This window comes from Schistocerca piceifrons, chromosome 3 (assembly GCF_021461385.2).
Source record: "Schistocerca piceifrons isolate TAMUIC-IGC-003096 chromosome 3, iqSchPice1.1, whole genome shotgun sequence".
NCBI lineage: Eukaryota > Metazoa > Arthropoda > Insecta > Orthoptera > Acrididae > Schistocerca > Schistocerca piceifrons.
In genome coordinates, this window is record NC_060140.1 from 145,378,857 (window position 1) to 145,395,447 (window position 16,591).

The 16,591-nt window shown below is 39.4% G+C and overlaps 1 protein-coding gene across 3 annotated transcripts in view; it reads left to right on the forward strand.

Annotated features, from left to right (window-relative positions):
- Positions 1-16,591, forward strand: part of LOC124787665 (RNA polymerase II-associated protein 3) — a 114,675-nt gene that overhangs the window by 82,497 nt on the left and 15,587 nt on the right. For all 3 annotated transcript variants that reach the window (XM_047254479.1, XM_047254478.1, XM_047254480.1), the window contains 2 exons: positions 5,582-5,795; positions 12,375-12,539. In XM_047254479.1, coding sequence (XP_047110435.1) covers positions 5,582-5,795; positions 12,375-12,539 — 379 coding nt within the window. The remainder of the gene's footprint in view (positions 1-5,581; positions 5,796-12,374; positions 12,540-16,591) is intronic.

Below are 16,591 nucleotides of genomic sequence, written 5' to 3' on the forward strand. Positions count from 1 at the left end.
TGGTTAAGACATGTTGCTTCTTAGGACTTACATTTGATGACCAGTTAACTTGGTTTCCCCATGTACAACAGATTAAGTGTACATGACAATTAAAACGTAATGTCCTATGCTGTCTCAGTAACACTTCCTGGGAAGCAGAGCATTCCACTGTTTTGCAACTCTACAAAACTCTTATTTTCACATTTATATTGTGGATCAGCAGTGCCATCAACATTGTGACCACTACACCCAATACACCACTGTGTGACCAGGCTTGCAGCTGGGGCCTTCTGAACAAGTCTGTAGACAGCCTGAATGTAGGGGCAGGGATTCCCCCCTTATGGATTAAGCACCACCAATTACTCCTCCACAGCTACACCCTACACATCATTAGACATCCAAATCAATACCTTCCAGTTCCTGATACGGAAGTAAGGGTATGTTGACACTGCAGCCTCACTGCTGGCACAGAACCCTTTATTCTGGCTTTCTGCTACAGCTTTTCAGGTTGAGTAGATTGCTTGCAGTGGTCTGAAGTGTACAATATAATTTCTGCATTGTATGACAACAGTAGTAGTGGTTCATTTGCACAAAATACATGATTATGGGCATGGACAAAGAAGTGAAGGTATGGATGCACCCTTGATTGGAGAGCACTCACATTGTAGATGCTTCCATTGGTGTTAACAACTGTTCAGAACTTATCCAAAACAATTTTCAGAGAATTAAGTGTCACAACAAATTTTCTAGTTTATTTAAAATATTATTGAGCCAGAAATAGTTAAAATGTCAGTATTTGGCTGAACATTTTAATGCAATTTCGATGGAAGAGCCATTGGTAGGACTATTCAACCTGAGGTAATATTTCATTAGTTTTTATCCACATTTACTTCAGATACTACATCTTCCACATGTAAATATTTGTCCAGATAATTTACCAAATGTAAACAAAAAATTAGGTGAAAGAGGAAAATTAATATCTATAAAGTATTATACCTAATACTATACGATATGAAGCAATTGTGATGATCTGTAGGCCTATAATGCCACGTAGCTTTGTGGTCAGTCACAACTGAAATAAAATGCCTGTTTAAAATTGTTGCTAACTTGTAGTTCTCAACTGTGGAATTATCTATAAGCTGAAATGAATACTACATTTCTTTTGCTGACATATTAAGTCGTGTGGAACAATCAGTTTCCAGGTTTGCAAGTAAAACTGAAGAAGAAATTCATTGGAAAACAAGCTGCATGCATTCAAAATCCAAGTCACTGACCTTAAACGTGACAAGAGCTGAGTGTAAAGGTCTTAAAGATCTCTGCAACAATCCTCTCCTCGTAGACCTGGCAGCTGAAAAGGGCAAGGCAGCCATCATTGTGGAACAAGCCAACTACGTCATGAAGATTCGGTTGATGCTGGAGGAGAAGACATATCAAAAATTATCCTGGGACCCATCATCCAGAATAATAGTAAGATGTCTGAGCTTCTCAAGAGGTCTTAACTGGAAGAAAATCCATTAAAAGTCTCCTCCCTTGGGCACCTTGACCACCTACACTTTATGACCTTCCAAAGGTTCAAAAGAGCAATGCACCTCTATGTCTCATTGTGAGCGCCATTTGATCACTGACTGCCAGACTTGCGAAAAATCTGGCCAGCCTCCTTATTCCACAAATTGGTTGCTGTGTGCACTACATCAAGAATACAACTGACTTCATTAATCAAATTAAATGCCTACATTATGGTCAGCTTTGATGTGGTGTTATTATCATGCTCGGTTCCATCCAGGATTCCATAGTTCTGCCTTCCCAGTTATTTGATGGCACTGTTGTGGATTTAATTAAGCACATTCTGATGTCATCATGTTTTTTGTGTGATGGACAATATTTTAATCAGATGGATGACATTTCGCTGTGGGGAGCCCATTAGCTCCAGTTATAGCCAACCTGGTTATGGAACACTTTGAGGCCATCACCCTGGACACAGCTCCTGCAAAGTGTAGTTGCGTTTATTGGTACTCTGATGAAGCATTAGTCATCTGATCATTCATACATGAAATGCTGGTAGTATTCTTGGACCACATCAATTAATGTCCATGAGAACAAAGTTCACAACAGAGGTAGAGACCAATGGAGCCTTGCCATTCCTTGTCGTCCTCATCTGCTGCAAAGTATATTATAGTCAGCTTTGATGTGGTGTCATTATTCATGCACATTTCCATCCAGGAATCCGCAGTTATGCCCACCCAGTTGACAGAATGACACTGTTATGGATTTACTTAAGCAAGCTCTGATGTCATTGTATTGTTTTGTATGATGCAGAATATTTTAATCAGACAGACGCTGTCACGATGAGGAGCCCATTTCCTCCAGTTATAGCCAACCTGTTTATGGGGCACTTTGAGGACATAACTCTGGACATGGCTTCAGCAAAGCCTAGTTGCTTTTATCATTATGTCAATGACACACTCGTCACCTGGCCTCATGGATGTGAAAAACTTGGAGAATTTGTGGACCACATCAACAATATCCATGAGAACATAAAGTTCACAGTAGAGATAGAGGTAACTTGCAACTCCTTGACATCCTCACCTACTGTATAGCAAATGGGTGTCTGTGCCATGGTGTTTACCAGAATCCAACCCACACGGACCGAAATCTGCATGCTAACAGCCATTACCATTCTCCCCAGATACATTCCGTACTGAGGCCTTTGGTGCATCAAGCTGAAGCCATCTCAGATGCTGAAAACCTACCGAAGGAACTGAGTCACTTACGGAAAGTATTGAAGAAAAATTGCTACAACTACTGCCAGATTTCACAAGCCATCTTTCCGAAAACACGAAAGCAGAAGGACCTCGAGGAGGACCTGAAGAAGCTTGCGTTTTGCCATTTTGTGGCTCAGTAACAGGGAAGACTGGCTGGCTCCTAAAGAGGCATACAATCACTTCAGTTTTCAGGGCTCCAACAAAATTTCAGAAACTCATGAGGGCTGTGAAAGATGAAGTAGGCCTCAGAACACCAGGCATATATAAAATACCGTGTGGGTGTGGATAGTTTTGTGTCGGACAAACTGTGCCGACTGTTGAGCGGCACTTGTAGAACACTAGAGATACTTTTGCCTTTGATATCCTGAGAAATCAATGGTAGTGGACCATGCTCCATATGGACATTGTATTGCATTTGAAGAGACATTAGTTATTACATGGACTAATAGTTTCTGGGATAGTGTAATTAAATAAGTGATTGAGATAAAAGTTTGTGACAACACGTTTGATAAAGACGGTGGCCTACAGCTAAGCATGGCTTGGGACCCAGCCACTGGAAGGTGAAAGTGAGCGCACAAAAAAATGTTACCCTATATGGTGCTGGAGTGAGCACAAGTGACATCACAGAAGACAGTGTGGCTATATATTAACAGTAGTAGCAACCAATGGACAGACACCATTTGACAATGGCCGAGGAGTACTTAGCCAAAAGCTTGTGGATTTTAAACCAAGTGATGCACGTGGGAGCTCGAAAGAATTTTATCAGTACATATCATTGCAAAACAGTACATTCATGTATTATGTATCACTATGAGAAGGAAATTTGGCGCAGCATCAAACGCCTGGGGAAGTTGCGTGTTAAGAAGGCTAATTTAGTAAGCTCTCTAGCCGTCCTACAACGCTGGTATGAAGAGAAGATGAGTCTTGGTTTGCCTTCATGAGTCACCATATCAACACTGCTGAGGCCAAGAGAATATTTTTCTGTGCCAGCTTTACCCTGCTGTAAGAGAGGATACTTCACATCAGAAAGCACTTGGATACCAACAGCTGCAAGCTAAAGACTGTCCACCTGCAGCTGACAGAGAAGCTATCAACTTTGGATTGGGAATGGATTGATGCAGCCACAGTAGCACAACAAATGTCATTGGAAGACAATCACAGAAAGGAAGAAAGAGAAATTCATTTTGCTTTCGCAGCAACAGTGTGGGACAGGATGAAAAACAACAGAACACTCAGTTACAACATGATGACGAGAAACATCGATGCGGATGATGTGCTGGCTCTTAAGAAGGGACTTAATTTTGCACCATTGCTATGGAATATCCTTTTACTGACATAATAAATTGTGTGGAATAAGCAGTTTGCAAGATGCCCTGTGAAACTGGAGAGGAAATTCATTGAGTAACGAGCCACATTCTTTCAAAATCCAAGCGCAGACATCAAAATGGCAAGAGTTGAGTGTAATTGTATGAAAGATATCTGAAATGATCCTCTCCTCATAGTCCTGCCAGGTGACAAGGGCAGTGCAGCCATCATTATGGAATTAGCCAACTATGACGTGAAAAATTATTTGACGCTGGAGGAGGAGACATATTGAAAATTATGAAGGGACCCAACATCCGGAATAATGAGAAAGATGTTGGAGCTTCTCAACAGGTCTTTAAGAGGAGGACATCATTAAAAATCTCCTCCCTCGAGCACCTCAATCATCTACGTTCTACACCCTTCCAGAGGTTCACAAGAACAACACACCTCTTCCTCCCATCGTGAGCATCATTGGATTGCCTACTTTCAGACTCGCAACATATCTAGCCAGCCTCTTTACTCCATAAATTGGTCACTGTACCACATTGAGAGTACAACATACTTCATCAGCCAAATGAAATGTCTGCATCATGGAGGAGGAGATATTATTGTCAGCTTTGATGTTATGACATTATTCACACTTGTTCCCATACAGGATCCCGTAGTTCTACTCTCTGTTACTTGACAACAATGTTGTGGATTTATTTAAGCACACTCTGATGTCATTTTCATTTTATTGTAATTGATTTTCAGGTCTGTTTTAAATGCATTCCGTATATTTCTTCCTTTAGTAGTTGTAAATTTATCTTCCATTAGAGTTACACAGTGTATTAAACTCCACCCAAACAGCCCATGAAGGCCCAATGGTACTGACTGGCCGCCGTGTCATCCTCAGCCCACAGGCATCACTGGATGCGGATATGGATGGGCACGTGGTCAGCACACCGCTCTCCCGGCCATGTCAGTTTACTAGACCGGAGCCACTACTTCTCAATCAAATAGCTCCTCAATTTGCCTCACAAGGGCTGACTGCACCCCACTTGCCAACAGTGCTCGGCAGATCAGATGATCACCCATCCAAGTGCTAGCCCAGCCCAACAGCACTTAACTTTGGTGATCTGACGGGAACCGGTGTTACCACTGCAGCAAGGCTGTTGGCAAATATTGTTAATAGAAAAACAAATGAGGTTCAGGTCTATTCCATTAACATCCATCGTTCCCATTTTTCGCAGTTTGGGAACGTGATAGCTGCCTTTAGGGCTACTGAGAATAGTTTGGGTTTTGTGGAATTTCATATTCCATTATATAGTAAATAGTGATATTTGATTACATAGCAGCTCCATTTGGACAAAAATGTACTTAATCTCACAATCGGCTACATTAAAAACAGCAGTCTTGGATGCCTCGTCTCTCAAATGAGGAGCTTGCTGAATAAAATAGCATTACAGATGTACGCAGGACATAAGTTAGTTTTGCCCATTTTTTTCTATTATGACTTAACTGTGGTTAACATTGTTTCCAAATTTCTTTTACAGCTACAAAGCAGGAGAGGCAGATTGTACAAGGGCCTTGGAACTTGACCCAAAGTATGTTAAGGCCTATCTCCGACGTGTCACAGCCAGGCTAGAATTGAATCTTTTCCAAGAAGCCAGATCAGATCTTCAAAATGTACTGGAGTTGGAACCAAGTAATTCATTTGCGGAAGGGCAGTTGTTGATGTTAGACCGTAAACTGGCTGAAAATGAGAAGGTAATGAATTTTTCGGTGTCATAATATTTTAAAACTGCTGTTACCTTATTAAGATATGAATATTTTTTCAAATCAAAGTTCACATCACAGTCAGCATACATTATTTCGTTAGAGAAAGACACTAATATTTGGACATCTAGCCTTTTAGTGCACTAAGCCTCGTTGGCTGAAAACTCATTTCTGACAGTCTTTCTGTTGTACCTGTCTACAACTCAGCATATCCGCTATATGGTGAGTAGCAACTTTCCTTTTCATAAAATTGTTACATTCCATCCTTTGGTGTACTATTTTGAGAAATAACAGAATACAACACAAATAATATTCCGTGGATACCATGGAATGGGGACTCTGGGATTCAATGTGGAAATATATATGTATAAAAACAAAGATGATGTGACTTACCGAACGAAAGTGCTGGCAGGTCGATAGACACACAAACATACACACAAAATTCTAGCTTTCGCAACCAATGGTTGCTTCGTCAGGAAAGAGGGAAGGAGAGGGAAAGATGAAAGGGTGTGGGTTTTAATGGAGAGGGTAAGGAGTCATTCCAATCCCGGGAGCGGAAAGACTTACCTTAGGGGGAAAAAAGGACAGGTATACACTCGCGCGCACACACACACACACACACACACACACACACACACACACACACACACACACACACACATCCATCCGCACATACACAGACACAAGCAGACATTTGTAAAGGCAAAGAGTTTGGGCAGAGATGTCAGTCGAGGCGGAAGTAAAGAGGCAAAGAAGTTGTTGAAAGACAGGTGAGGTATGAGCAGCGGCAACTTGAAATTAGCGGAGGTTGAGGCCTGGTGGATAACGAGAAGAGAGGATATACTGAAGGGCAAGTTCCCATCTCCGGAGTTCTGGCAGGTTGGTGTTAGTGGTAAGTATCCAGATAACCCGGACGGTGTAACACTGTGCCAAGATGTGCTGGCCGTGCACCAAGGCATTTTTTTGGGAGGGGGGAATGTGTGAAACAAGTTACATAACCAATCCTTTGAAAAAGTCAATCTGTAAATAATATTAAATTCTTGTATGTCGAGTGCTCTGCATCTTGTATGTATTTGATAAAGGACATCTTGATGCACTGTATGAGCTGCACTTCCAAAGTATTTACTTGCCAGGCCGGCATTGGGGCATGTAGCCCTTCATCAGTGGCATACACGGTGCACGTCTGTATCAAATGATACGTCAGTTGAATATAAAATGTTTAAGATAGTTAAAAATTATGTAGACCTGGGCATTACACAGAGATGCACATAATTTTGAATCACTATAAAGATTTTATACTTGCATGACACACCATTTGATGTACACATGCACAGAATACGCCACTGCTGGGCTATGCGCTGAAATACCGGCCTGCCAAGTACCATATTTACTCAAATCTAAGCCGCACTTGAATCTAAGCCGCACCTGAAAAATAAGACTGTAAATGAAGGAAAAAAAATTTTGCTGAATCTAAGTCACACCTGAAATTTGAGACTCTAAATTAAAGGGGAGAAATGAAGATACAGCTACAGTAGTTTGGTTCGAGTCTTAAGCTTAGCAGTTAAGCTTTACCAGGTAGCCATTGCTATGCGTCAGGCGCTCCGTCCGTATTTATACAGATACTCTTCCTTTTTCACATGCTTCGTCTGGTTTGAACGATTGCTTATTTTGCTTTGATCTGTTAAGTGCCATTCTCTTTGTTATAGGTGTATTACTGTACTGTGTCATGCATTGTTTGTCGCATTCTGATAACGAGTGTTTATGACCTGTCGCCACTCGCAGCATGGCTTGCTTTTGTGCGTGCTACCACCACTTACAATTAAAAAAAAGAGAGGAGTTGTCTCATTAGTGAAACAATGGCAAGAGACTGCTATTTGTTGTTACTTACACTGCTGCTTTCTTTGATAATGATCAACAAGAACCAAATAATAGACTGCGTATGATAGATGATGATTACTATAATAGTAGAGTTTTATTCATGTATTTTGATAATGTTATACCTTGAAGCTGTCTGTCCAGCTGTGGCTGGTGAATGACATAGAATTGGTAATGATAATAATAATAATAATAATAATAATAATAATGAACTGCCAAATCCTCGCAGACTATTTCAACAAACTTCTCAACTGCGAAAGACCTATAGAGGATATTCACTACGAGACGTCTACACCAAATCCTGACGCTAAACCGCCAACCATCAATGAAATAGTAGAAATTATCAAGACACTGAAAAACAATAGAGCCCCAGGAGAAGATAGAATTATTGCAGAACTATGGAAACTAAATGATGAAAGATTAACAGGAAAAATTCACAAAATCATATTAAACATTTGGGAAACAGAACAGATCCCTTCTGATTGGAAATGCGCACTCATCCATCCACTCCACAAAAAAGGGGACGAAACTGAACCAAATAATTACAGGGGTATCTCACTTGTACCAGTCACATATAAAATCGTATCAAAAGTTCTCATGAATAGATTAGAAGAACAAGCTGACCCACAAATAGGAGAATACCAGGCTGGTTTTCGCAAGGGACGATCATGCATAGAGCAGATCTGGAATCTGAAAATGATTCTCCAGATGAGAAACACCCGAAACACAGTGGTTACTTTTGTAGATTTTAAAAAGGCCGACGACTCAATAGACAGAGTAGCGCTCTGTAAGATGCTGGAAGAATTCAGCATTGACAGATAGACGAGAGCAATCATTCGGGAAACATTAACTGACACAGTCTCCAAGGTTAAATTTAGGGGGGATATCTCGGAACCATTTGAAATCCAAACTGGAGTGCGACAGGGTGACGGACTTTCACCATTACTCTTTAATATCATTCTTGAAGAATTTATCAGGACATGGGAAAAAGAAGTCAAAGGAATCCAAATTGGCATTAGAAAAGACAATAGATTCAATGTGAAGTGTTTAGCTTTTGCGGATGAACTTGCAATCCTCACAAATAATAGAAAATAAGCCATTAACGCCATAGAGAAGTTACACGAAATTGCGCAAAGAACTGGCCTGCAAATCTCACATGAGAAAACCCAGTACATAGAAAGAGTGCCACAAGACAAATTGCCTATTGTGACAACCCATGGGAAAATTGTACAAGTACCACATTTTAAGTACCTGGGAGAAATCATCCAGCCATCAGGGATCAACCTAAAGGCCAATGAGGAAAGAATAAAAAAACTACAGAAAGCATATAAACTCACGTGGAACTATTATAACAAAAAGTCCATATCCATTAACGCAAAATTGAGGCACAACAACACTGTCGTACTTCCGGAGGCACTGTATGCATCTGAAACAACACAAATAGGTGGGCAAACTAAAATCAAAGAAATAGAGAAACAAGAAAGGAAAATTTTCAGGAAAATTTTTGGCCTGATACAAGAGCAAGGAATCTGGAAGAAGAGACCAGCATCAGAATTATATAAATACACAGACAAGAGTACGGATACAATAAGAAAAAGAAGAATGCAGTTCTACAGACATATCCACAGGATGAATGAAAACAGAATTTCAAAGTGAATTCTTAAAGTCATCAACTCAGGCAGGGGAAAAACAAAATGGATAAAAGAAGTTGAAGAGGACCTCAGACAAGCACACATAACAGTAAACAATGCAGAAAATGGAACTGAATTCAGGAACATCATCAAAAAACATAAATTTGACACCACAACACAGAAGAGACCAGGATGCAAATGGACAGCAGAGCGAAAGAAACAACACAGTGAACACATGAAGAAAATTTGGGCTCAGAAAAAACGTAAACAATCATCATAAAGGAATTCAAGTTCAAACGCGCTCTTAAATGGGAATAATCGAAAATAATAATAAATAATAATAATAATGAACGAGAGTTTAGCGAAAATTTTTCTCCGTTTGAAAATCTTTGCAGAAGCCTCTTTAGTACATTACATTCTGCACAGAAATTAGTCATCTTAGATTTAAAAATCTAGTCAATTGCTGTGCTTCATTTCTGTCTGTATCACTATTCAGCATAAGAATAATACGAATATAAACTTGACATGATATGTCTCTTCTTCCGTGTTTGCTGTTGTCTCACTCTAGTTTTGCAGTTTATTGGGCAGACAGGATTTAAATGAGATAGCAGCAAACACGAAAGAATTCATGGCATAATGTTTAAATTTATATTATTCTTATGGTGAAGAGAATACTGCATGTGATTCACGATTCATAAAAGTTCCTATTAGCAACCATCTCTTGTCACAGGTAGGAAAAAATTCAGAACGTAGAGCTGGCCATAGTGACATACATCCCAAACAGTCTTGCCAGTTGGATTTTCATAGTAGATTTTTAGTGATGACTTCAAATGCAGAGCATGTTGTTGTTGTCTTCAGTCCGTAGACTAGTTTGATGCAGCTCTCCACGCTTTTCTATCCTGTGCAATGCAAAGTTGCAGTACATAAAATAAGAATGAAAATAACTTAGAAATTAAATGCTGAAATTTAAAACAAAATTTTATTAGGTTTGTAATACATCTTATATGAAATGTTGAAAATATCAGTCCTGATTCTGAATCACTATAACTCAATTCTTTGTTGCTCATTTCTTCATACAGAGCATCGTCATCCGTACCATGTAGTGCATTGGATATTGAACATTTTTTAAATGCTTGTTGCACCGTGTGATTTGGAACACACTTCCATACATCATAAATCCATTGGTAGACTTGTGACAGATTTGCGCATTTTACACGTCCTGTTGGTGTCAGTTGTCTGTTGCTTTTCGAAAGCCAGTCTGTGTACATGCGTTTTAGCTTGTCCTTAAATGATTTATTCAAACAGAGGTCAAGTGATTGCAGAATTAATGTCATCCTGCCTGGAATTACTGTCCAAGTCCATTTTGCTTTTCTATAAATTTCGTTTTACTGCAGGTGTTGTATGGCCTGCGTACGCATGTAATACCAACAGGCTGCATAAACCAAGCGTTGCGCCAGGATGACGAATCCACACACGCCTAATTCATTCCCGCACCAAGTCCTCTGCAAACCACCCAGTTTCGTTTGCTCATACATTTACAGTTTTTGGAAACACTTCTGATTTCGGTGAAGTCTTTTGCTTGAAAATTATGAATGGGGATAATTTATGTCCATCTGCTGTGCAAGCAAGCATGACAGACATCCGCTGTTTATCACCCCCCCCCCCCCCCCCCCCCCCCCCCGGTGTAAGAACACTTATGTCTTTCTTTCCTTTGGCATCAACATATAATTTGACAGCATTTAAAAATATACAGGAGTCTGGTCAGCTTTTCCTATCTGACCAAGAAGGTATTGCTTTTCTGTACGCCGCCTAGTTATGAAGCGCTGAAATTCCACAAGTTTTTCTTCATAATTTTTCGGCAGCTTCTGTGCAACTGAAGTTCACCTCCAAAGTGGAAAACCCCAGCGGTTCCTAAACGGATCAATCCAGCTGTGACTAGCCTTAAAATTTTTGATTTTTTGCTCTCTAGCAATTTCATGTGGCTTAATTTTTAAAATTTTGGCGTTCACAGGCAGGGATTTCTGATGCTGTTCCTTAACAAATTCATTTAAAAAATCGCTTCTAGTGCATGATATTGGCCACACTTTGGCCCACTAAATGCTGTCCTGCTTCTTGAACATTCAAATAATTTGCCCCTCTGCAGTCGCCATCACCTGACGTTGCTCTCATCAATCCCGTATTGCAGACCTGTAGCACGATTAGAACTTTGTTCCGCAAAAGAAATAACTCCCCTCTTGAATTTGGCATTGTAATGAAAGCACACTTCATTATGGTTCACTAACACCAACAAGCACTTCCACAAAGCAGTAGGTGCCGCTACGTGAAATCATAATGAGCCGCAGTGTATCAACTCGTGCAACAATCCTAAAGCCTTGTGCATTGTCGGTATTTTTGTGTAAAGAAATTTATTTTTGTTGCTACGAATATTTGAAAGGCTACTACATTCGAAGATGAATAATACGGAATTTCTATTTACTTCGTTGGATAATGTATGAAAATGCAGTGGTCGAAACTCGGGGCGAAGAAAAAAGCTCATATTCCAACTACCTTTTTTTTATGCAGAGGTTTTGGCACCAGTATATATCTTTGGCCTGCAAAGCATGCCTGTGGCTACATATATTCGATGGCAGAAGGTAGTTGTGGCGGCACCTACCAACATTTTTCAGAACTTTCGCTTACTTTGCACTCGATTCTAAGTCACAGGCTGTTTTTTGGATTACAAAAATCGGAAAAAAGGGCAGCTTAGATTCGAGTAAATACGGTAAGTACTTTCAATGGGTGCTCATAGTAGACTGCAAGAATGCATTATCTAATAAAAATTCTTGACACAGCACCACCAGTGGGTCAGTGTTGGAGAGACATACTCAACATTAAGAACAGATTATGATGGTCTAATATGCTTTTGTTCTCACTGTGTGTGTGTGTGTGTGTGTGTATGTGTGTGTGTGTGTGTGTGTGTGTTTGTGTTTGCTTTTGTTGACACATGCTACATGTGAAAGAAAATTGAACTTACTTGGAATATATCATTTTCTGTTTTATTTGTTGATGTATTCAACATTTGTAGAAAATGGAAAATGAAGAAAAGGTCCTTCATGAGAAGAACAGTAACACTACTGTTAATTCACTCAGTGGTACTGATGAGAATGAGAGTAAAAATCTCCATGGGCAGAACTTCGAAAGTCAGAATGTTGTTCTTCCAGTGTTCAAGCCACCTCATCTCCGTTCAAAGGTAGGTTTTTGCTTCTGTTTGTATCAAAAAAGAAAAGGAGATACTTAGAAATGTCCGTAATAGGAATTTCATAGTACAACTTTCTGAAATAAAAATTGACATAGAGATAGAAGTAGAGTGCCTTCATACCACTTGCTGATAAAGGAACATTAGCTCCTTCACAGGATCAGTTTGAGTTAAAGCTACCCTAGAAATCATAAGTTAATAACCTCAGACTTCAGCATCATGCTAATGGAAGGTCCTTGATAGTATATAAATAATGAAAGGAGTAAATGTATCAACTCAACCATATAGTTGGGGCACTGAGTCATTGAGAGGCACATAAACATTTCATCCTTCAGGGCTAAAAGAATACATGAATATCTGCAAGACCACATTATGCAAGCAGTGCAGCCAGACTACAACCTAAAGTTTGTATTCAAATAGCATCTAGGCGTAATTTGCAATAACTTATGTGGTGTACTAAACAAGACTGATGGTGTACTAAATAAGACTGACTCATGGCTGCCTTTCTAGCTCCATTGCTGCCTTTCTAGCTCCATTGCTGTGAGCAGCTGAGCCCACAAGTCATGACACTTGTGCCTCTGCTTGTGTTAGTCATTCACCACTAACAGTACCTCCATTTGGACATTTTCCACCAGTTCTATGTCAACAGATTTCGTCTTTATAGCTTTGGCACATAAAAGTGCCACATCTGCATTGGGAAGTGGGAGTTAGGTATCTATGCTGAAAACCTTGTCAAGATCCTAATAGATAGACAGTATCCTGCCCAGTTAACCCAAAACTAATTTCTTGCACTGTTTCACACTGAGACAGCAATAAACCCATTACCACTGAGACTCAGTCTCTGCCCAGTAATCCCCATATTGTCCATCGTCACACACCTATAAACTCTAGATCACATTTATCTCAGTGGTCTGACCAGATCTGTGACTTTGATTATGTCCTGAGATTGGGAAGTTGAACCCAGCATCCTACCCTTTTCCCTGAAAATACTATTCTGTTGTCCATTTGATTTATACAAACTGAAGTTCACCCCATTGCTGTCCATACTCCCAGTTCTGCCCCCTTATAGATAGTCCACAGATGCAAGATCTGTTCCATACACCCATTCATCAGATCTTACTGCACTCCAATTACTGACATTTCCTATTCTATTAAAGATAGGACCATGTGTGTCGTATATTACCCGGCACAGCAAACTGGTTGTCTGACCAGGGCAGCATCAGCATTGTGTAACCTAACATTGAAAAACAGGGAGAGGAGGCAGTATGTAACAGTGTACACTCTGGTATCCTTACAGATGGAGTGCAGCTGCACACTTCACACCTATACTCTGTTCACCAAAACGAGACACAGACTGCAAACACATAAAGGCACATGACCACAGTATTGCCATCAAGGGGTAAACAATACAGGGTGCACTCGTGCTGAGTGTGGCAGTGTCTGTTGCGATTATAAGTCATTAGTGTGTGATTGGAAAATCTAATTGGAAAGTTCATCACATTTGAAAGACTTTTTGATTATTAGTGTAAGTATCAGTGTTAATGATCACATTCAGCATTCATTGCTTCTGTGCCCACCCAATGGCTAATCTTTTTTCTCCCATTAGTATCGTGCATGAATAAACTCATAATGTCAACCTCCATGGGCACAGCAAGCTAGATTGACAGATCAGTTTTGACTCCACCCATGAAGCAAACAAAGAAGAAATCATTAAGTTCTGCAGCGAAGCTCATGGTTTTTAATGCATATAAAATGGATAGTTGTGTCCAGAGCAGTCAGTGACTGATATTGTTATGAAAGCAGCTGCAGGTGTAAGATGTTCTTCACTGTATCGTGTGATAAATGAGTACAAGTCTACACACTATTCGAAGTCTCGCAAGAAAGAAAAATCATGAAAGGACCTTCCATAAAGTATTGATGACTGTGATAGAAATACGATATTGAGGAAAGTACATGATTTCTTTTTCTGTTACTAATTGCAAACCACAGACAAAGCGCTTGCTGCTGTGAATGAAGATCCAGATCTGGGAAATTTTTGGAGAAATAATGAATTTTTAGTGTGTTCAGCATGGACGCAGTAGCATGCTAATAGGGAGGGATGACATCATTTTATGGAGGCAGTGTTATGTATGAACCATTAAATTATTGAGAGATGAATGAAGACGCATTCACAATTTGGACAAGATGTGGTTGAATGCAGAACATGCCCAAAGTAACGTCTGGGTAGATAACACCATAAGATCTTCTAAATAAGTGTTTGTCTTGATTATCAACAGGAAACAAGGACTGCCAAGGTAAGGTGAATGCCTGATTATCACACACGTTGGGAGAAAAGCAGGTTTTGTCAAAGGCTGTTTGTGGATTTTCAAATCCAAGAAGAGGGGAGATTATCATGATATGTGTGCTGATACTTTTAAAAAGTGATTGAAAGATATTCTTCCTTGCCTTCAAGAAAACACAGCTGTTGTTCTTATGCAGGAAAAACTGTTGTTTGAATTTCTCCATACCACTGCAAATTAAACGGTGTCGGGTTAGTTTGAGCCAGAATCAAATACTATGTTACAGCAAAAATCAGTACATACAAAATGTCTGAAATTAAAGAACTATCAGAACAAGCAGTAAGAACAGTGACTGCAGAAGAGTGGAACAAATTTGTTCTCTGTGTGGTGGAAAAAAGTTGAAACTCAGATGTGAAAATTAGACTGCTCATAGAGGAGATAGGTGTGTGTTGTTATAAACCTCATTGAAAATAGTTAAGAGTTCAACAGAATGAAATTAGTGTTAGCATTCCTTTAACATTATTGTAAATGGTATTTTATTAAAATTGCATGTGTTTGAATCTGCTGTGCCATCTATCAGTTTTGTATGCTTTCTTTCTTTATATTGTAGCCAAAGTTCACAATAAAGGGTTTCTCGTGAGCAACACACACTTTGCTGTGATGCCAGCCCAGAAGCCAACTGCACAGTGTGCATGAAGGATTTTTGAAACCCCCTTGTTTCATTGGTATGGGTGGTAGTCAGTCACGTGAAAATGTTTGTTTCCTCCCAGCTCTCAGTGAATAGACTATGTACAGCAGTACCCTACAGAACATAACCAATAAATGTAGGCAAACACTTGTGTTTGGTGAAACCCTTAAGATGATATCACTTTGACAGAATTTATTCACAGAATTATATGTATGAACCCTCATTTTGTCTAAATAAACCACTGTCCTGCAGTGAACACATAGTGTGTAGTGGGGCGATCATTCTGTTGTAGAAATAATTCAAAAGCCAAGATCACTTAAATACTGTTTACTGGATAACTGGTTTCAACACACTAAAGGTGCCATCATCGGATCTGAATGTAGATTATCATTTATAAACCATTTGGATATAATGATACATGAGGCAGACCAACTGATATAAAATCATTGTCACAAAAAATAAAAACAACTGCTCTCATGGTCATTCTTTTCCATAAGATATGTAAAACTGAAGTCACAAGATAAAACTATTTGGTACATGACCACTACTCAACTAACAACAGTCGGCATCACACTGTGCCAACTAGTTACACTTCAAAAATGAAATGTGTTCATTACTGTTAATTAATAAAAACATCAATGAAGATACATAAAAAACTTCTGTAGTAATTTGCATAGGCAAAATATGATTTCAGTTTTGAAATAGTGTGATCAAACAGAATTGTTTTATTTACATCACAATACCTTTTGTTCAATTTTTATTTTGGTATTTTTATAATGATTTTTGTTTTGTATGTTTTTAGCCCTTCCAATCCCTTTCAATCTGGTACGATCAGTGGTTTGTGAGAGACTGTCACTGTTATTTGATGCACTTAACAATATTTATAATTAGTCATCAACATAACTTAAATTTACATGATATTTAATTTGATTTATAACACACACCATAATTCTGATGTAAGGATTGTTTGACACTATGGGAATGACTTAACAAGTCACTAGAATAAATGAAGTGACCTGTGCTGAAGGAGGGCCATGGCACTTAGGCAGTTGTGGTGATAGTCTTGAAGAGATAGAGTT